Here is a 22,534-nt window from a genome sequence, read left to right on the forward strand (position 1 = left end):
AGCAGAAAATGCTGGAAATACTCAGCAGGTCAGGCAGCATCAGTGGAGAGTCAAACAGAATGAACGTTTCAGGTCGATGACCTTTCATCGGTGAAATGGGCAGATACATGGCAGATGGAGTTCGATGCGGAGAAGTGTGAAGTTATGCACTTTGGGAGGACTAATATGGACAGTATATATTATAAATGGCACGATTTTGTAAAGTGTAGATGAGGAGAGAGACCTTAATGTTCATATACACAAATCCTTAAAGGTGGCAGGGCAAGTTGATAAGCTGATTAAAAAATCATATGTGTGACTTGGGTTTATCAATAGAGGAATAGAATATAAAAGCAAAGAGATCATGCTAGAACTTTATAAATCACTGGTTAGGCCTCAACTGGAGTATTGTGGACAATTCTGGGCGCCACACTTCAGGAAAGATGTAAAGGCCTTAGAAAGGGTACAGAGGAGGTTTACCGGGGTGTTACCAGGGATGAGGGACTTCAGTTATGAGGAGAGCTTGGAAAAGTTAGGACTGTTCTCCTTGGAACAGAGAAGGTTAAGAGCTATGTTCCCAGTAATTTTCTTTGGCCCCGCGTGGCCCCTTCAAAATACCGCGCATGCACGGATTTTACATTGAAATGCCGGCAATCTGGTTACTTGGATTCCTTGGAGCAGGCCGTGCACCTTACAGGGAACACTGGTTAAAAGGTGACCTAATAGGGGTTTTCAAGATGATAGGTTTTGATAGAGTAAATAGGGAACAATGAGTGGGTCAATAACTAGAGGTCACAGATTCAAAATCATTGGAAAAAGATCTAGAAGGGAGATGCAGAGATTTTTATTCACTCAGAGTTGTCGGGATCTGGAACACAGAGGCAGTAGCAGCTGATTCCATAAATAATTTTAAAAGGGAGTTGGACAGGTACTTGAGGATGAGGAACTTACAGGGTTATGGACAAAAAGGGGGGGGGGGTGAGGCTAAGCACGCGTGCTCTTTCAAAGAGCCAGCACAGGCACGACTGGCCGAATAGCCTCCTTCTGGGATGTAAGTTGCTATGATTATATTGTTGCAGCACATTCTGGGCTGTTGTTTTTGTCTGCACAACACCTTTCACCGCACTGCCAGCCACCTGACATAAGCCACACCTCTCTAAGTCACGCTTGCACAAGCATGCTATTGGAGAGCACTGCCGGCGCAAAACCAATTACTTAACATCATGGTTCGCTCTTCGTTTACAGAGAGCCTTTCGGCTGCGATAAGGCTTTGGAACGCTGCGCAGTCCGAGGAGAACACATTGGATTCCACGTGAGTGTTGTGTGGCGAGCTTGGCAGATTGACAGATTGAGAGACCAATGGGAACGCGCCGATGTGCAGCGTTCCTGACGTAACAATGGCATGGCCGCCCGACACAGAGGCTGTGAGCCAATGAGAAATCTGGGGGGGCCTGGCTTGTCACGTTCCCTGATGTGTGCAGTAGCGCGAACCAAGTGGAACACAGCGAGCAGCTGGGATTAGTTCAACATACAGTCAGAGTGGTTGGCAGCAGTGCAATCATAGCTGAAAGGGTAAGGTTTTGTATTTCCCCTTAGCATAAAGTTCTTCTAGCGTTCCCAGTAAGGGAGGGAAAACATTTCTTGTTATCTTTTCTGCACTCTGGGTCATTGAATTATACATGCACCTGATGATCATGGTATATGGGTCTTTTGCTTTATAAGGTTGCTAAATTCGGTGTAGTTAGAATGGTTTAGGTTTTTAATAAGTGAGGTTTTAATAAATGGGTTGGGCCGGTCCCGGTGTTGTAGAACAGTTACATAATCCCTCGGGTGCCGGGGAAACGTGTTGATGTGGGTCATCATGAGAAGAAGTGTTGTCCGAGTTAAGATTATCTATTCATTGTGAGATTGCATTTATTCTTAGTGAAGCCGTGTTTGTATTGCACACGCACCGAGGTAAGTTAAAGCTACGTGCAGGCAGTTGCAAATGCAATGGTGTATAATTTGTTTTTGATCAGTTAAAAATGCAATGCTGTCTGAACTTGTTTTGATCAGTTTCGTTCCCTAAGTTTTTTTTATAACTGCAATGTTTTGAGTTACGGTATCGTTATTTCAACCGATGGCAGAGGGAGAGACTATCTCTGTGTTCAGCAAAATTTCTTTTAGTTGCTATTGCAGTACAAGGGACTCGTGTTTACAGCTGTTTAAACCTAAAATCGTGAGGCGTGTTACGCAGGTTAATATTTTAACTTACTGATGACCTTTGTTTTGAAGGGTTAAGAGCTGTCCAGTTATAACCGATGATTTTTCGTGTTTTTTCTGAGTTCCAGCTGGAACCAATGCAGTAGACGAAATGTACAATTAGAACGAGTCTTCTGAACAGGCAGCTGTTAGTTTGGAGATTTCATAGAATCTAACAGCACAGAGGAGGCCATTCGGCCCGTTGTGCCTGTGCAAAGCCATCCAAGTATTTCCCCCTACCCCCTCACCCCTTTCGATTGGGTGCAACAGTGAATTTGACCAAAAACATTTTGGAATCCCTCATGTTAAAAGTTGAGGATGGGTGGTTTATTCTTGACAACTAGATCACGATAGTGGTACACGTGTGATGTGTGTGGATTACATAATTCGGGATAGTTTCTGTCCTTGTGTGTTATGTCCTTTGACCACTTTCATACTGTATCAGGTACTGTTAGCTCTATTTTCACTGGTGCTAGCGGGAGGCTGTTTTCACTGCCATTAAATTAGGGCCATGAGAGCTGTACGTGCTTGTAATCCAATGGGTGCATGAAGCTGGTCATATTCATCTGACTACTAGTGAGGTTCGTGACTAGAAAGAACAGACTATCCTGTCAGCTCTTTCCAGTTTTTAATGTGCATAGCAATATAATAAGTTAAGTTAAACCCTCTTCTTTTCCAGCTGGACTTTCACAGAATCACAGAAACCCCACAGTGCAGATAGAGGCCATTTCGGCCCGTCGAGCCTGCACCGACACATATCCCACCCGATCCCCGTAACCCCTATACCAACACATATCCCACCCTATCCCCACGTATTTAATCCCCCTAACACTAAGGGTCAATTTATCATAGCCAATCAACCTAACTCGCACATCTTTGGACTTTGTATGTGTTGGTTTTATATTGTAGTCAGTGCACATTATTATGCTTGTAAGACCACCTCTTCCAGGTGCCAGCAGACCAATGTACATTTGTCTGTCTTTCACTGCAACTTTGGCAGTGGGTTGACACCCAAGTGGTGGCTGCAGCAGTCGCAGTAGTGCAGAATTAAACTTCCTATCACTGTAAAAAAAATTTAAATGAGCAAATATGTTACTGGTTAATGCACTAAAGTGATGTGGAAAATCTGAGTGTTCACATTTTCTTTATAGAATTGTAGTTGGCAGATCTGCATCAAAAAATTTCTGTATTTGTAGTCTCCCTTTATTTCTCTTTGCGTCCATCATTAGTATCAGATCATGTTGAGATATACTATGTTGTATATGTATTGTTTGAGGAGCTTCAGAGTGAAGCAACTTTTATTTCTATAAATTGGGTAAATTCAAGATGAAGTATGATTTGATATAGAGACCCACAGTGAAGTGGCAATTAAATAAATTTAACAAAATCGGATAATCTCTTTGGATTAGCACTTAATCCAGAAAGGTATCCTTGTGATTGGATGGCTGTGTGTGCTTATACTTGTCTTATTCTTATTATATTTTAGTGTGTGAGTTTTACCTATAACTGTCATAACTTGTACTGTTGGTGGGTATTGTCATGGTAGTTTTTTCTGTGATTTATGTTAAAAATTAGCATTAGTATTAGAAGTTATATGCAATACAATTTATTGTTGCCAAAACCGAATGTGTTATAAGAACATGAGAAATAGGAGCAGGAGTAGGCCATTCGGCCCTTCGAGCCTGCTCCGCCATTCAATAAGATCATGGCTGATCTTCTACCTCAACTCCACCTTCCCGCACTATCCCCATATACCTTGATTTCTTTAGTATCTGAAAATGTTGCTAGGTCTTATTCACAATAGATTTTTTCCTAGGCGTTCCACAAATTGGAATCACTGTCAGAAGTTACATAGTCCAGCTTCCTGTTGGCCAAATTTGTATGTTGTATATTGTCACAGTAGCATATTTGTGGCTGTGTTCTAAACTGCCACGGTCAGAAATTAATGTTGATCTTGGTGCCTGAAGTGTTATCATAAAAGTCTGCTTTGATGTGTTTGAATATGGCAGCAGTTACTGCCATGTGAGATGAAAGGTGTTGTTGAAACTATGATGCTGGACCCAAATTGCCATGCCACTGTGTGGCAGTATTTTATTGAGAAAAAAATCCCAGGTTATAAAAATACAAAAAAAAATGACATATACAGCAGGACAGTCTGCGTTTGTAAAGAGAAAAGGCAGACCATGACATTTTGCAGGTAATGCTTAATCAAAATCATTGGTTCTGATGAAAGGTTACTTATCCAAAATGTCATAAACTGTCTTTTATCTTTACAGTTATTGTTACCTATTGTGACTGTCCTGAAGTCTACTGATGTACTACAATTGATTTCTCTTTATATTGTAATGTTAACCTTTGCCGGTTAAGCAGGGAAGTATAAGTTAATTTCAAGTACCACCCACTAGGTTGTTGGGTCAGGAATGACCCTGCAGAATGGTCAGTTTCAAGATGAAGTAATGAGACTTAATTAAAGATGTGCTATTGCAAACGGATTCATAAGTTTCAGAGAGCTTTAATCATTTGATAACGAGTGCTGGAAAATAATTTGGTTCAGCAGGAAAACATCTGGGCATACATCATTTTTAATTGGTATGAATTCACACAAGGTGAATTACTTTTGTCTTTTTTTAACTAAGTGGAGCAGCTATTGTGTGTCATCAATGCTTCACAAATAGCTGTGAGATGAACTACCCAGTTAATCTGTTTTCTTTGTTTTTGGATACAAACAAATTGGATACAAACAAATGGACTGGAGAACAGTCATTTTATAATTTAGATTACAATTAGTTCTTGTGACTAACATAATTTAAAAAGGGAATTGGATAAATATTTTAAACAGAAGAGTACAAGCCATATAGGGAATGGGTAGAGAAATGCAGATCGAGTAAATAGCTTCACCAGCACAGGCATTATGGACTGAGAGGCACCTCCCTGTGCTGTAATTTCTATGAGGAGCAATCTTAACATAAGAACATAAGAAATAGGAGCAGGAGTAGGCCAATCGGCCCCTCGAGCCTGCTCCGCCATTCAATAAGATCATGGCTGATATGATCCTAACCGCCAATCCACTATCACAGAACCATCTCCTGAATCTAACAGAATTAGACACACGAAATAGGAGCAGGATCAGGCTACACGGCCCCTGGGCCCGCTCCGCTACCCACAGGGCCATGACCGATCCGAACCTAGACTCATGTCCAAATTCCTGCCCGCTTCCCGTAACCCTTAATTCCCTTTACTTCTAGGAAACTGTCTATTTCTGTTTTAAATTTATGTAATGATGTAGCTTCTACAGCTTTTTGGGGCAGCATATTCCATGGACCTACCACCCTCTGAGTGAAGTAGTTCCTCCTCATCTCAGTTTTGAAAGAGCAGCCCCTTATTCTAAGACTATGCCCCCTAGTTCTAGTTTCACCCATCATCGGGAACATCTTCCCCGCATCCACCCGATCCAACCCCTTCACAATCTTATATGTTTCAATAAGATCGCCTCTCATTCTTCTGAACTCCAATGAGTAGAGTCCCAATCTTGTTTTGAGTTAACCTCTTGAACTTCAAGAAATTTGCTGCTAGATGTGCATTTAAAATGTTTAAATTGTATTGTGGACTTGCAACCCTTGGGCTTTTGTTTTGCCCATGTTTCTGTTATGGGAAAATCCTGTGCACAACAGTGGTGGGCTGAAAATGTTCCTGTGTAGTGTGAAATGTGTTAGGACAGTCTCAAATCGGAGAGTCGACACCTTAAAAGCTTGCCAAACTGGTACAAAGACTGGCAATTACACTGACCACAGGGATGGGCAATGTAGGAAATTGGGAAAGTGTCATACTGGTTTGGGAACCAGGCACTCCTCTGCCGTTGCAGTTGAAGCACAGTGTTGAGGTAGATTAGAAGAAGCTTTCTCTGATCTTGGCGTGCTTGACACTGTATATCCAGAGTGTTCCATTCTCCACCACTGACTGACATGTCCTCACATAATTGAGTGAAAGCACTATCCCATTCCAGGTTCATGTCATAGAACTGGAAATAGATTTCTCCCCATCTGCTCCTACTCCTGTTTCTAGACTTTGTGCCTGAAACCATATCTGTTTTGAACTTAATACTGATTACTTCAAAAATCCAAAGAACATTATGTTGGTTCTAGGGAATTTACTTTAGTGAATGAAAAGCTGCTGAATTTGCAGAAATCTTTGGTGGGAGAGGGATTAAAATTGGGCTAATGTGGCTTGAAGGTTGATTTGTACAGGTCCTAAAAGTAACCTTTGGTTGCTTCCTATTTTTACTGTGAGAGAAGAATATACACTGAACTTTTTTGTCAAGAAAAATTGTCTCTTTCCCAGCCAGCAGGAGAATGACATTGCACAGCATATTTCTGATCTCTTCCTTTAGTTATGGTAAAAATGTTTCTTCCCATTCTTCCTCCTTAGACTGACTTCAGAGAATGGCCACTTATTCTGAATCTGGGTTCCAAGAGGCTGAGTTGGTGCTGCCTTCAAGTAGCGGCAATATTCAGGATCAAACACAAGATCAGGAAGTGCAGCAGTTGCATGATGACGTGGAGATGAAAAGTAATGGCTCAAGTGGGACTGATTCAAATGGGAATGAATTTTCAGAGAGCTCAAGCAGTAGTGCCAGCCAAAATGGAAAAGATTCAGCTTTACTCTTGGATTCTTTGGAGAGCAGCAAAAGGTAGGAGACTGTGTACAATTGTATTTAAAGTAATAGAAAGTACTCTTTCGAGTCCCGTTTTTAAAGGGCTGTGCTACCAGAAGTGGGGGATTTAGTTGTGTTGTAGTACAACATGTCTGCCTGTTAATCCAACTGTAAACCCGATTGATAATGTCACCAGTTTATACTGGACTTTCATTTTGAAAATGGTCTTGTTTGTGGAATTACACTGTATACATTTCAAAAAATGTGATTTGACAAGTGACTTCAACCACCAATTGCTAAGGTTTTGTTTGACACTTTTTTGTTGATTTTGAGCTAAATAACTAACCGATTGAAAGTTAGAAGTAGTAACAACAGATTTTCCACCACTGCAGTATTTTCTTTTTATTTTATCTTTTTATTTTATCAATTAGAAGCAGCATTTTTTAATTGTCCAGGAGTGATCCAAAACAAGGATGGGAAAATTTATTAAAAATTCAGCTGGTACCCTCCACTGTTTCCTTTCTTCCTCCTTCCCCTTTTTTGTCTCTTGTCCCCCCCACCACACAAAGTTTTAACTTTGAATTAAAACTGTTGACAAACTACTGTCTTTTTCCTACTACATTGATTATGGGTAGGCTGTAATGGAGTTATTATTGGAAGGCAATTGTAAAACTAGGCCTGGCAGAATATAATGAGTAACACTACAAACTGGTAATTGCATCATAATGGAGCAATATCCAAATTGAAATTCATGTCTTTTTGGAAATTTCTCTTGTTACTTTGTGCATGCATCAAAATGTGTGCTCAAACCACCTGCAATATTCTAATGCATATTGGATCATATTGATGTGCATTTTTGTGACACATGCCTACTACTCCATGCATAATGTGCAATGAAATTATCAAAGCCAATAAATGTGAAAATTCAAGTTGTCACTCAAAATCGATAACCGGTGCAGTTTCACACCAACTATATGTTCTGCAATAGACAATATTGTCAAGTTCAATCTGATGATGTCTGTTGATCGAATATTTGATAATGTATTGCTGTAATCATTCATCATGTTGTATTTGAAGTTCATGGTGAACTGGACCAGAGTAGTGGGATGTGGCTTTGCACCACTCTCTAGCTTTCCCACTCGCTTTTCCTGACAAACGTGCAGACACCTGATGAGCTTTTGATTTATGCTGAATGGAGGTCATGTACTTTCACACATGGAAGGAAAACTGTAAAGTAGAGCCATCCCGGTTGATCTTGCATACTTCCTAATGGCAGGTTTCATAGCAACATTATTGGAGGAGGGCGAGCGGGTGGCCCACCAGCTCGACAGCATGTGATGTAGGGAGACCAAGGAAGAAGAGAGAAACACTTCTTACTCTTACCCCATTCCCCCAAAAAGAATTTGAACCATTTATGCTGGCCGTGTGCTGTTTCGTTATTTTACTTTGCATCACTTTAGTTCTTGGCTTGATTTCCGTGCTGAAATAATGATCATCCAGTACTTTCTATTGTCACTTCAACAAAGTTGTATTTTTTTTAATGTTTCAGATGTGGCAAATTTAAGTAGTTTGGAACTCAATCTTTAACTGTCTTCCACTATTGCTTGAGCAATGAAATTAACATATTTGGCAGTGTTAAACCTTTGCATGTATTGGAGATAAATTTGAATTGAATTGACATTTGAAAAATCCCTATTCATGACTTGGGAAAATAATGTGTACAAATGAAATGTTTAGCCTTGTTTAATTTTATATATAAAATATAAATTGGGTGCATGACTATGCTGTAGCTATCAAATTATAGTTAATATACTTTGTCTTTTATGTATAACATTATAAAATGACATTCTTCTGATGTTTGCTGTGTAATTTCTGAAGTACTAATACAAAGAAAAGAAAACGAAGATTTGCTGAAGTATATATCCGAAATAAGAGGCTTCCTTGCATGCCTCTCTCATTTGAAAAATTTAAACCTACTGCTGCCAGGTTGGTTCCAAGTAATTTCTACTCCTGTATTTAAAGTAATATGGATGTACGGTATTGAGGGTTGGCACTTTCTTTTCCATCTGGTTAATGCATTTTTCTCAGCATTGAAGATGGTTACACCAATAACAAGGACAGTTGTAGACGGTTATTAAGTGACCTTCTTTTGAGAAAATGTATTTTTTAGTCCAAATAAAATGAGTGTGTTCTAAAGAGTTACGCTTTTTTTTATTCTTGCACTTACAGTACCATCATTTTATTCTTACAGATATGCCACTCGATTTATTAGCTTTAGTGATTATTACCCTTTAGCGACCTATATAGTGACATCCAGTAGCTCACTATTCCTCTTTAGGTTAATGAGCCATGGCTACAATACTAGTTTTATGTGCAGAATTTAGTGTTTTTACAAGATACGTATGCTTACTTAAAAACATCTTTTTAAAATTTTCTCCCCTCCTTGCCTGAAGATATGTGATTAGTTGCTGGGGTCCCTTTTCATATGTGCACTCAGCACCTCGTCCAAGTGACTGCACCTGGTGAGTCTCAATGAGGAGTGTCAGCAAGCTCCTCAATTGTGGGGCAGGGATCGCAGTTGAGCCTCATTCAACATCCCCACAAGCATTAGTCACTGGCTGAAGATTAGGAGCGAGAACCCTGACTGGCTTTCCTTTCCCTAAACCTAACCTGCCGGGGAGCTTTTCAACCACTGCCTGCTGAGATCCTAATTGGGCATAGAATGTGAACTGAAACTGGGACTGTCCTGGTCTGGATGGCTGCTATTCACTCTTGCCTTTTTTTAAATTATGGTTTTAAAATAAATATCCTGAAATAAGATGCAAGCCTTTTATTAAGACTTGTATTGAGGACCTTAAACAAGAACTAAATGGCTAATTAGGCAATATGTGTACAGTGAGTCAACACATTCCAATGAAGCTGACTACGTGGATTTCTGGAAGGAAGTGGGGTGGGACACTTAATAGGTCTTGCATAAAGACCACAATTACCCTCTTTCTTTTTTCTTCAGAAAACACAAACATTTTCTTTTGGTTTGCAAAATGGTATTGCTTTAAAATGATTTATTTTGTGGAAAGTGGTACAAGTTTTGTGTTTCTGTGCCTCCTAAAGCCAGTTGGGTTGAGGAAGTATTGGCCACGGAGCATGCAAAAATCACGTAGCTGATTGTATAACACAGACTGCTGCTCACGTACTTTATTTGCTTAAGGCAGGATTTCAAGGCCGGGTATGTGCTGCAGTAATGTTACATAACTGCTGGAGGCATCTGCAGTTGTAACCATTTCAAAAGCGCTTTGAGAGTAGTAATTACTGTACAAAAGCTGATACGCTCATATCAAATTCCTCTGCCACTATTTACTGGAGGTATTAAACCATTCAAATAAATGAGATAATGCCTCTTTTAAAATAAGAGGGCAATTTGGTACGAGCATATTTAAAATGCTCATTGGATAATGTCGCTTACTGTGATTCCTATCCTGCATCTTTGTACTTGGGGTGTTCCCAGAATAGGCATACACAATTCCTAGATGAACATAGTCCTAATTCTATAGAAAGTACATTCCCTGGAGTATTTTCCATAGCATTAGAACTTTGTACTCCAGTGCACATTCTCTACATGGCAGAAACATGTTTTCCATTGGCGTTCCCCTACTCCTCACCATCGCCCTGACCTAATGAAATTTACTGCTTTGCTTTTTGCAGAAGGATGTTCTGAATGAGTGGAGTAATAAAGACCATGAAAGAAGGTACAAATGGCTAACTGTACAAGACAACAAAATAAATGACACAATGTTGAGAGATAGAAATAAAGATGAGAGGAAAATTCCTCTGCTCTTTGCAGGAAAATCATGATTCTTCAGAAACCTTCTGACCATTTCACTGCAAGTAGTGCACAGAAGAAACCTATCCCAAAATAGCTATTTTCTTTTACCCCTTGTTTTTAGGATAAGGATGAACTTTAAGTTCAGGGAATAGCTTTGTTGAATTACTCAAGGCTGTTGGACAATGTAGCATTTAAAAGACCTCATGGTACTCTTAAAACAAGGGGCTCTCACCAAAATGCTCTAAGTTTTGTTACATCTGTTTTTTTTTCAGGTGCTTATAGTTTCATAGCAAACATAGCGCCAATGTTTCAGTGTAGGCATATGACTTGCACTTAGTCTTCTGGCATAAACTAGATCCCAATTAAGCAACAGCCTGTGGCTTTTATTATTGTGTTGTGTTTCTGGGTGTGTTTGGAAATTTTATGCTGACGCCCCTTATGTAACTCAAGATGATGGTAAATTATACTGGGTCCATGTGTTGCCCTATATTTTGGCTTGTAAGATAGAAAATGTGTGTAAAACTCCTATGTATGTGTGTGTGTGGAGTAGGCTCAGCTTCTGGGTTTACTTCAGTACCACCTGTGGCACAGCGAAGGCAATTTCCATCATGTTACTTCTGCCAGTTGATGAAACGAAAGGTCCAATTTTAATTCCCTCCTCCGAGCGGAAACCAGGCAATCGTGGAGTTAAAATCGTAGTGGTGGACTTGGCTCCTTGTTTCCAGTCCACCGCCATATTACCCTCTGGTGTTTTCATAAGCAGCTGAGGCTGAATCAGGTGCGAGCTTCATGACTTCATGCAAATCAGGATTCTATGATGTAGATAGGACCTTGGTGCCATTTTAATGGCCGGCTGGCCTGCGTGTTTGCCGAAGGTGCTCTGCTCAGTGAAACTTAGCACTACAGCAGAAGAGGCCTGAAAAGGTAAGTGTTGAAATTATTTTTGTGGGGCCCAGAGGAGTAGGAGTGCTTTGTCGGACTCGACAAGAATAATGTGGGCCACTGCTGCCCCTGGGTTACTCCCCACCCCAACCTACCTTTTTCCGAGCTGGGTCGGCCTCTGGGCTGCTCAATATTCTGTTGGCCTGGAACTGGTGAGTTATATTAGTACTGTATGTCCCTTGAGAGCGTGCAGCTCACCACCTATGCGTTAATAAGGCCTGGTCCCTGAAAGGAACCATGCCTCCCACCACAGCTCTCCAGCTGCCTGGTAACTAATTCCATCTAAAGCATTCCCTTTTTGAGCTTTGGGCACTAACTTAACTTTGTAACTTGGTCAACAGTAATGCTCAGTGTGTCACTTGGTTAGTGTGTGTAAAGGCCAGTATGAAACTAATGAATATGTTTTAACATTGCTGTTGCTTTGGACATTTATTACAGGGATAATGGCTGTAATACAATGTTTTTATTATTACGCAGTTCCAATTCTCAGAGCCTGTCACTTCACAGCAGCTCAAATGGATTCAGCCTCATTAGTGCTAGCTCAGAACAGGACAATCCCTCAACAAGTGGTTGCAGGTAGGTGCTGGTCCTTGTCTGTTAAATGTTTTAACTTTTGGGGGTAATTTTTATGCTCCTCAAAGTCAGGAATGTCAGTGATGGCAAGTAGAACACTTTCCATTTTGGTTACTCAGTGTCAGCACCAAGTACTTGCTGAATAGGTACACCATATGTAGGTGCAGAATAAAGCTCCCTCTAATCTGCTCACCAATGTGCTTTAACCCCAACCTGTTAAGCACCCCATACTGCACAGTATTTTTGATTTCCTGCACTGGCCTTTCTGAGTAAGGTACCAATTAATGCTGTGTGATGGGCAGTTCATGTAGGATTCTTACTGACAGGAGATTTTCAATGAGATCAAATTTAAGCCCAGTCGATAAGCCACTGAACTAATAAACTTCCCCTTTTTTAAGTAAACTTTTTTCCTTCTCTCATTCCCGCCCCGCTATCCATCCAACCTGGACAGTGGATTAACAGTAAACAAATGAAAGAGATGCAGTGTATTTTTACAGATACTATGGGGTCGATTTTCCTGGAGCCGTCGGGCGGGGTTTCAGGCGTGTGGGGGGGGAGGGAAATCCCGAATTTGGGGGTCCCGACACCATCCTGCCCAAAAGCCTGCCCGCACTGGGACCTGTTGAAACCAGGCGGGAAGGGATTAGTGCCAATTAACTGCCTGTTAACAGGTAGTTAACAGGCAGTTTTTAGCCTAATCCCTATTTTGAGGGGTTTCGTGTGGGATTCCCGACGGCTCCAAACCACGCCAGGTTAGAGCAGGCGGGCCGTCGGGTTGAAGGAGTTGGAGGGGTCGCGATTTCGGTGCTCAGGTGAGTGATGGGTGCATGAGTGCAAAGGTAAGTGTGTTTGGTGTGTCTAAAGTGTGTAAAGAACTTTTACTTACCTGTACTTCCCTTCACAGCCTTTCTTCCTGTAGCCGTCGGGAGTCCATCACTCAGCCGGCACTTAAAGCTGAACGGCTGCGATCTGTGAAAAGTGACAGACTGTCAGTGTTTCACCGCTTCAAACAGCTGTGAAACACTGATATTTCATCTGTCAAGAACTCTTGATAGATGAAATTGCAGTCTGTGATGTCACCTGTTGCCGGGTGGCCCTTAATTGGCCTGCTGGGCGGGCTCAACAAAGTCAATCAAGGGAAAATCGTGCGGATTGGCCGGATGTCAAAGTAGGCGGGTCTAAAGCTTGAAAGTTGTAGTCCCGCCTTCCCGACAGCTTCAGGAAAATCGACCCTATATGTTTTTGCCAACTTTCTACAGTGTATTGCAGATTTCAATCCCTCGTACAACCAGTGAAGGCAACACATTGATATGTTGTTTCATTTGTGAATGCTGTTCTATTACAAGTACAATTTGCTGGCCCGAGCCCACTCTGTTTTGCAGTTATAATCTACAAGAAATAAAGAATGCAGGATATTTTCATTTGTGCTGTCTATCCTAATTACAAATTCCGTTTTAACATTTTCTGGAAGCATGATGTGTGCTAATTAAAATTTTACACAACACCTACAAATAAAGTGGGTTTATTCTTTCTCCAAACCAGTTCATGCAAGTTATTTACAGATGTACCAGACCCCATGATAGGCTGATGGGGCAGTTTAGTTGTCAGTTACTATTTTTCCTCATCCTTTTCCTGAAGATCTTCACTCCTGGCTAGATATGGTTTATTGCCCCCAAGTGCCTATTTTTCATTGAGAGTCTGAAGAGTGGAGTGTCAGCTGCATAATCAAGCATGTGGACTAATCTTGTCACCTGATACCCACACTGGCACACTTCCAGCAAGGATCACAAGATTGTGATCAGGAGTGGGAGCCCTAGCGTTCCTTCCACTCCCTTTTCAAGCCCAATGGAGCTATGCCCAGTTGTAGTGCTAATACTGCCTGGCTTCGGCTTACTCATAACAGACAGGGGAACAAAAGGGGGACGTTACTGGTCTTTATGGCTCAGCTACTCTGCCATTTAGGGAGTTGTAAGCTATTTTTCTATAATATGAGAGTGGGGGCTAGTCAAGAGTAACATCACCATAAACTTCTCCAATTTTTGTCCTGTTAAGTTAAATTTAATGAACTGAATCAGATAATAAAATGACTACCTCAAGAAGAATTGGTGAAGGCCACCTTTCTTTTCGCTTTCATATTGCTTACATTAATCCATACAACTTGCTTGGTTATAGCTTGTGAGGGCCATGAACATTGCCTATAAAAATGATTTTAAATATGGAATTAAAGCTGAGAGTTTATATTTGTATTGCAGTAGCGATCAATCTGCTAAAGCAAAGACACAGAAAGAGTTGATAAAAGCACTGAGTGTCTTAAAAAGACACCTGCCAGCTGAGAAGATGACTAAAGGAAAATCCGGGACACTTTCTGCACTCAAGTATGCACTGCGATGTGTAAAACAAGTCAGAGGTAGGTTTACAGTACCTTTAAAAAGAGAATAACATTTTTGAGGATGGGCAAGAGAGAGGTACTTCCATATGTATCCTACCTCCATAGACTGACAAGAACATGAGGATATATAGAGTAAGAAAAGCTGTTTGTTGCTATGTGGAGAGAGGTTTAAAAAAAAAAAATTCAAACCACTGAGGCTTTCCGCCCAGGCCATTGAAGTAAAACTGCAGTCCAGTCCCGATGACCACACCGGGACCTGACATGTATATATAAACATAAGAACATAAGAAATAGGAGCAGGAGCAGGCCAATCGGCCCCTCGAGCCTGCTCCGCCATTCAATAAGATCATGGCTGATCTGATCCTAACCGCCAATCCACTATCACAGAACCATCTCCTGAATCTAACAGAATTAGACACACGAAATAGGAGCAGGATCAGGCTACACGGCCCCTGGACCCGCTCCGCTACCCACAGGGCCATGACCGATCTGAACCTAGACTCCTGTCCACATTCCTGCCCGCTCCCCGTAACCCTTAATTCCCTTTACTTCTAGGAAACTCTATTTCTGTTTTAAATTTATGTAATGATGTAGCTTCTACAGCTTTTTGGGGCAGCATATTCCATGGACCTACCACCCTCTGAGTGAAGTAGTTCCTCCTCAGCTCAGTTTTGAAAGAGCAGCCCCTTATTCTAAGACTATGCCCCCTAGTTCTAGTTTCACCCATCATCGGGAACATCTTCCCCGCATCCACCCGATCCAACCCCTTCACAATCTTATATGTTTCAATAAGATCGCCTCTCATTCTTCTGAACTCCAATGAGTAGAGTCCCAATCTACTCAACCTCTCCTCATATGTCCATCCCCTCATCCCCGGGATTAACCGAGTGAACCTTCTTTGTACTGACTCGAGAGCAAGTATGTCCTTTCTTAAGTATGGACACCAAAACTGTACGCAGTATTCCAGGTGCGGTCTCACCAATACCTTGTACAACTGAAGCAATACCTCCCTATTTTTATATTCTATCCCCCTAGCAATGAAAGCCAACATTCCATTGGCCTTCCTAATCACTTGCTGCACCTGCATACTAACCTTTTGAGTTTCGGGCACCAGGACCCCCAGATTCCTTTGTACTTCAGTACTTTCCAGTTTCTTGCCATTAAGATAATAACTTGCTCTACGATTTTTCCTGCCAAAGTGCATAACCTCACACTTTCCAGTATTGTATTCCATCTGCCAAATCTCTGCCCACTTACTTAGCCTGTTGATGTCCCCTTGCAGGTTTTTTATGTCCTCCTCACTCACTACTTTCCCTCCCATCTTCGTATCATCTGCAAACTTTGATATGTTACACTGGGTCCCCTCCTCCAAATCGTTAATATAGATTGTAAAGAGTTGGGGACCCAGCACTGACCCCTGCGGAACACCACTAGTTACTGATTGCCAGTCTGAGAATGAACCATTTATCCCAACTCTCTGCCTTCTGTTAGATAGCCAATCCTCTATCCATGCCAGAATATTACCCCCAATCCCGTGATTTTTTATCTTAAGCAATAATCTTTTGTGTGGCACCTTGTCAAATGCCTTTTGGAAGTCTAAATACACTACGTCCACTGGTTCCCCTTTATCCACCCTATATGTTACTTCCTCAAAGAACTCCAGCAAATTTGTCAAACATGACTTCCCCTTCATAAAACCATGCTGACTTTGTCCTATTAAATTATGATTATCCAAATGTCCTGTTACTGTCTCCTTAATAATGGACTCCAAAATTTTACCTACCACAGATGTTAGGCTAACCGGTTTATAGTTTCCAGCCTTCTGTCTACTGCCCTTTTTAAATAAGGGTGTTACATTAGCAGTTTTCCAGCCTGCCGGGACCTTTGCCGAGTCCAGGGAGTTTTGGAAAATTATTACCAATGCATCCACAATCCCTACCGCCACTTCCCTCAAGACCCTAGGATGTAAGCCATCAGGTCCAGGTGATTTATCCGCCTTGAGCCCCATTATTTTACCGAGTACCACTTCCTTAGTGATTTTGATCGTGTTTAGCTCCTCCCCCCCCCCCCCCCCCCTTAGCCCCCTGTTTGTCCAGTGTTGGGATATTCTTAGTGTCTTCTACTGTAAAGACTGATGTAAAATATTCATTCAGTGTTTTTGCCATCTCCATATTTCCCACCATTAATTTCCCGGTCTCATCCTCTAAGGGACCAACATTTACTTTAGCCACCCTTTTTCTTTTTATATAACTATAGAAACTCTTACTATCTGTTTTTATATTTTTTGCTAATTTACTTTCATAATCTATCTTCCCTTTCTTAATCAATCTTTTTGTTATTTTTTGCTGTCTTTTAAAGTTTTCCCAATCCTCTATCCTCCCACTAGATTTGGCTACCTTATATGCCCTTGTTTTTAGTCAAATACTATCCTTAATTTCTTTACTTAGCCACGGATGGCTGTCTTTTCTTTTACACCCTTTTCTTTTCAGTGGAATATATTTTTTTTGGAAGTTGTAAAGTAACTCCTTAAATGTACACCACTGATCATGTATCGTCTTACCCTTTAATCTATTTTCCCAATCCACTCTACTCAATTCCGCTCTCATACCTTCATAGTCTCCTTTATTCAAGCTTAGCACGCTCGTTTGAGATCCAACCTTCTCACCCTCTAATTGAATATGGAATTCAACCATGTTATGGTCACTCATTCCAAGGGGATCCTTTACTAGGACATTTTTAATTAATCCTGTCTCGTTACACAGGACCAGATCTAAGGTTGCTTGCGCCCTGGTCGGTTCAGTTACATACTGCTCAAGAAACCCATCCCTAATACACTCAATGAACTCATCCTCAAGGCAGCCCTGCCCAATTTGATTTGTCCAATTAATATGATAGTTAAAATCCCCCATAATTATAGATGTTCCCTTATTACAAGCCTCAACTATTTCCTGATTGATACTCCGTCCAACCGAGTTGCGACTGTTCGGAGGCCTATAGACTACGCCCACTAGTGTTTTTTTCCCCTTATTATTCCTTACTTCCACCCAAACTGTTTCATTATCCTGATCTTTTGACCCAATATCATTTCTCTGTATTACAGTGATTCCTTCCTTTATTAACACAGCCACCCCACCTCCCCTTCCTTCCTGCCTGTCCTTCCTGATCGTTAAATAACCTGGTATGTTTAATTCCCAGGCATTGTCACCCTGCAGCCATGTTTCTGTAATGGCCACAAGATCATACCCATATGTAGTTATTTGTGCCATTAACTCGTCTATTTTGTTACGAATGCTACGTGCATTCAGATAGAGAACTTTCAAATATGTTTTGTGACACTTAGTTCCTGCTTTTGCCCTTTTTATTACTTTACCTTTTACTCCATACCTTCTGCCCCTTCCTGACACGCTCTGGTTTTTAATTTCCCCACTGCTACCTTAGTCTATGACCTTCTCTGTTGTCATTTTTATTATTTGCTCTCTAGGAACCTCTCCCCGACTAGTTAGTTTAAAGCCCTCTCTACAGCCCTAGTTATTTGATCCGCCAGGACTCTAGTCCCAGCACTGGCCAAGTGAAGCCCGTCCCAATGGAACAGCTCCCTCCTGCCCCAGTACTGGTGCCAGTGTCCCAGGAAGCAAAACCCATTTCTCCCACACCAGTCTTTGAGCCACGCATTTAACTCTCTAATTTTATTTGTCCTAGCCAAATTCGCTCGTGGCTCCAGAGATTATTACCCTTGTGGTTCTGCTTTTTAATTTGGCCCCTAACTGCTCAAACTCCCTCAGCAGAACCTCCTTCCTTGTCCTATCTATGTCGTTGGTACCAACATGGACCACGACAACTGGATCCTCCCCCTCCCACTCCAAGTTTCTCTCCAGTCCAGAGGAGATGTCCTTAACCCTGGCACCGGGCAGGCAACACAGCCTTCGGGACTCTCGCTCTCGGCTGCAAAGAACTCTATCTATCCCCCTAACGATACTATCCCCTACCACTACAACATTTCTTTTAACTCCCCCCACTTGAATGGCCCCCTGCTCCACGGTGCTGTGGCCAGGTTGCTCATCCTCCCCGCAGTCCCTGTTCCCATCCTCACAGGGAGTAAGAGCCTCAAACCTGTTGGACAAGAGCAAGGGCTGCGGCTCCTCCAACACTACCTCCTGGATCCCCGTACCTGCCTCACTTCTAGTCACACCATCCTGACCCTGGCCACGGACTACATCTGAATTAATTAATCTAATTGGTGTGAATACCTCGTGATACACAGAGTCCAGGTAACTCTCCCCCTCCCTGATGTGTCTCAGTGTTTGAAGCTCGGACTCCAGCTCTTCAACACGGAGCCGGAGTTCCTCGAGCAGCCAACACTTACTGCAAATGTGATCACCGTGAGCATCAATGGTGTTCACCAGCTCCCACATATTGCAGCAGCAACACATCACCTGATCTCCCATTCTATGTAATTAATTAAATTAATTAATATTATTCTTAAATACCCTCTGCCCCGATTCTAGATGGTGAATATCACACCTTAGAAACTATAAACCAAGAGATTTAAGCTTAAAAAGAGAGAAATACTTACCAACCAATCACTTACCCGCTTTCTGGTGACGTCACATAAAGAAGGACCCTGCCGGTTTTGGCTGGGTTTTGCTTGCCGCATGGTTAGTAGAGCAGGCTAAAGCCAGGTCAGGTCACCTCCCAGCTGCTCCAGAGTGGGTTAGTAACCTGGGCGATTTCAACTGCACACTCGCCTGCTTTCCACAGGGCGGATAGGGTTAAAGTCGCCCCCATTCTCTTATCAGCTGTTGAATCATTAGAGGAAAGCATTGAAATGCCAATCATTGTACACTCCAAGTTTTCACTTCATTAATTTGACTAGACTCTCCTAGATATGTCCAGCATTATTTTTGTTTAGTTTTTGGAGGCTTTTGCGTGCTGAATCAGAGAAATGTAAGAAATCACACAACACCAGGTTATAGTCCAACAGCTTTATTTGAAATCTCAAGCTTTCGGAGCGCTGCTCCTTCATCAGGTGAAGTGGAGAGATGCATAAAAAACACAGCTTATATAGTCAGAGAATAATGTCAGATGTTTACAGGTAATCTTTCTAACTGCCATTTATCACCCCTCGGCAGAGAGATAATCACAGCAATCAATGGTGTAAATGGTGTCCAAACAGGTCAGTCAGGAAAACATTACATCAAAGAGCAATGAGGTGTGGTCACAAGGGGTCAAATGTTGCAGATGCTGGGGTCTGTATGAAAAACAGACAAAAAACACTCTTTTTTGCTGGAAATCACAGCAGGTCCGGCTGCCTCTCCACACAGATGCGGCCGGACCTGCTGTGATTTCCAGCCAAAAAAATGTTTTTTGTCTTTTTTTGTTTTTCCTGACTGACCTGTTTGGACACCATTTACACCATTGATTGCTGTGATTATCTCTCTGCCGAGGTGTGATAAATGGCAGTTAGAAAGATTACCTGTAAACATCTGACATTATTCTCTGACTATATAAGCTGTGTTTTTTTGCATCTCTCCACTTCACCTGACAAAGGAGCAGCGCTCCGAAAGCTTGTGATTTCAAATAAAGCTGTTGGACTATAACCTGGTGTTGTGTGATTTCTTACATTTGTCCACCCCAGTCCAACACCGGCATCTCCACACCATGGCTGGAATCAGAGAAAGAAAGACAACTTTTGTCTTTGCTGAGCATTTTGAGATATAACTGGTCATTTTATATTTTGTGACTATTATACATTTAGTTTAGCAAGTATTTAAATGTAACTATAATTTTACTACTTTTTTCTGCAGCTAATGAAGAATACTACAAGTTCCTAATGAATGACTCTGAACAGAGTAGCTTGAGTATGAACTCCTTCACCGTTGACAAAATAGAGAATATCACCTCTGAATACACCTTGAAAAATGCTGTAAGTACTGAAAACTATCAAAATATAGTACATAACCTTTGTGATAGCTTTGCGCAGGAAGGACTTCATATGAACTTTGAGTCAAATGCTATTTTTGTCAACGTAGCTATTATTCCTTAAAAGAACCAAGCAATTTCTACCTTGTCCAAAATTAGTTATAGTATTGAGGGATATGGAACTAAGGTGGGTAACTGGAGTTAAGATTCAGATCAGCTATGATCTAATTGAATGGCAAAACCGGTTCAAGGCGCTGAATGGCCTACTGCTGTTCTGATGCAACACTTCATCCTCTACAACTGGCAGGCACTCTGGTAAAATTGCATAATTTTAACATCAAGAATTTATGAAATCTCATCAGTTGGAACTTTTTGTATCTTGTAACTATTGGGGAATATTGCTTGCTGATGATGGTTTTGAAGCCTGGAAGGTCTTCAAAGCTGTACACACAAGAGTCACTTCATTTGACTTGAGTAGCACTTTCTGTTCTGTTGCAGTTCTGTTTTTAAGCCTTTGGGGCTAGCGTATGTTTTCAGCTCTCCTATTGTAGCGTCACTATGGTAGTGTAAGTATACTGATTTATGTGGCATTATAATCCAAAAATATATATAATTGTCGTAACTCAGCCATGCAGAGTAGGTATAACTTTCAGCGTGACCAACAGAAGAAAGCATATGCCACTCGCATTGATATATACCTTTTCCTGTGCTACGTGTGTAATATAATATAATGTGCTTAGTACAATTTTTATTTCGTTGCTTTACCCCATTGAGCCCACTCAAATTTTAAAACTTTCCTTGATCTCGGACACTTTTATATTTAAAAAAAAAAAAAAAAAAATTACATATCAGATTTCTCAATGCGTCAGAAGCTGGCTGCAAGTAACTTTTGCATGGCTTAAAGAAGGAACAGTATCTGTATGACATAGCTCAATAAGATTTCTACAAGTTGCAGCAAGGGCGTTCCCATGTTTGATACAGTCCAAATGGTCTTTATGTATTGTATTTGCTCAGCCGTGCTTCTGTGAGCTCGACCGGGAAATCTTAAAACCTAAGTTGTGGAAGTTGCCAAAATCTGTTTTAGCTTTGCAGGCCATATTTTCACAGCCTGCCAACCTCTGCATATTTAAGTTAGCTGAGCCCACGATTTACAGCAGGGTCAGTTCCACAACTTCAAGGTGGGAAGAAGTCCAGCCCAGCCTCAGTTCCGCTGGTAAAAGAGCACTGATGAAGTTTCTGGTCCCAGACAACTAATTCCATCTTGTAGTGAATCCTTCATTTTATAAATGGTATGGAATAAAAATTAAAAGGCCATTCAGTTATGGTTTTGATAGAATAGTGGGCAGAGTTGTGCATTTCAACCAGTAAAAATCCTAGGATACTGTTTAACAGAAATGGAAATCGACTTTATTCCTTCACTGTAGATCGGGGACCCTGATGTTGTTATACCCTGCATGATATAAACACCCCTATTCTAAAACCGTGTGCACACGCTCCACAGAGGGAGTTGAGACTCATCAGCAATGCCACGGAAGATCTGCCAGCGGGCATAAATTGCTTGAATAATAAGCTTGGCATGTACTCCTAATGTGTGAAACTGATTTTTATTGTTGGACAACTTGAATATAAATAGATATGTGATAAGGTAGGATCTTGTTTTTTTGTAAGCTGGTAAAGATCATGCGAGCGAATTTCTTCGGGGCTTCTCCTGTTCCACCTCTGTAACAGCGGCAGAAACCCAGTTACACATGTAAATGGGGTTTCCGCTGAAGTTACAGCGTAGAGTGGGAGAAGCTCTGAGGAAATTCGCCCCTCTAGTTGTTGTAAAACTATATTGGATCCTACAGCACATTTCACCATTGTAGCACTTCAGTTTCTTTACAACTTAGTCTTGTTTCTAAATGGTAAATTGAGAATTCATAAGATGTACCTGTTTTGTGTATATATAACTACTGAATGTAGTAATGTCCATTTGCTTTGATTTGTGTTTTTCTCAACTTGCTGGTTTGGGCCTGTT

The 22,534-nt window shown here is 41.3% G+C and overlaps 1 protein-coding gene across 5 annotated transcripts in view; it reads left to right on the plus strand.

Moving 5' to 3' along the window:
* Window positions 1-1,415: 1,415 nt before the first annotated feature.
* Window positions 1,416-22,534, plus strand: part of per2 (period circadian clock 2) — a 96,650-nt gene continuing 75,531 nt past the window's right edge. For 3 of the 5 annotated variants that reach the window (XM_085990525.1, XM_085990529.1, XM_085990528.1), the window contains exons 1-6: window positions 1,418-1,551; window positions 6,646-6,907; window positions 8,750-8,857; window positions 12,114-12,212; window positions 14,462-14,616; window positions 20,403-20,521. In XM_085990525.1, coding sequence (XP_085846651.1) covers window positions 6,660-6,907; window positions 8,750-8,857; window positions 12,114-12,212; window positions 14,462-14,616; window positions 20,403-20,521 — 729 coding nt within the window. In that variant the 5' untranslated portion in view covers window positions 1,418-1,551; window positions 6,646-6,659. Of the gene's footprint in view, window positions 1,552-1,574; window positions 1,936-6,645; window positions 6,908-8,749; window positions 8,858-12,113; window positions 12,213-14,461; window positions 14,617-20,402; window positions 20,522-22,534 lie in introns of those variants that run through there. The other 2 variants (XM_085990530.1, XM_085990527.1) reach the window with 2 other exon arrangements.

Source organism: Somniosus microcephalus, chromosome 6 (assembly GCF_052327205.1).
Source record: "Somniosus microcephalus isolate GS21.2 chromosome 6, FLI_Smic_1.0, whole genome shotgun sequence".
In the NCBI taxonomy this organism is placed as follows: domain Eukaryota; kingdom Metazoa; phylum Chordata; class Chondrichthyes; order Squaliformes; family Somniosidae; genus Somniosus; species Somniosus microcephalus.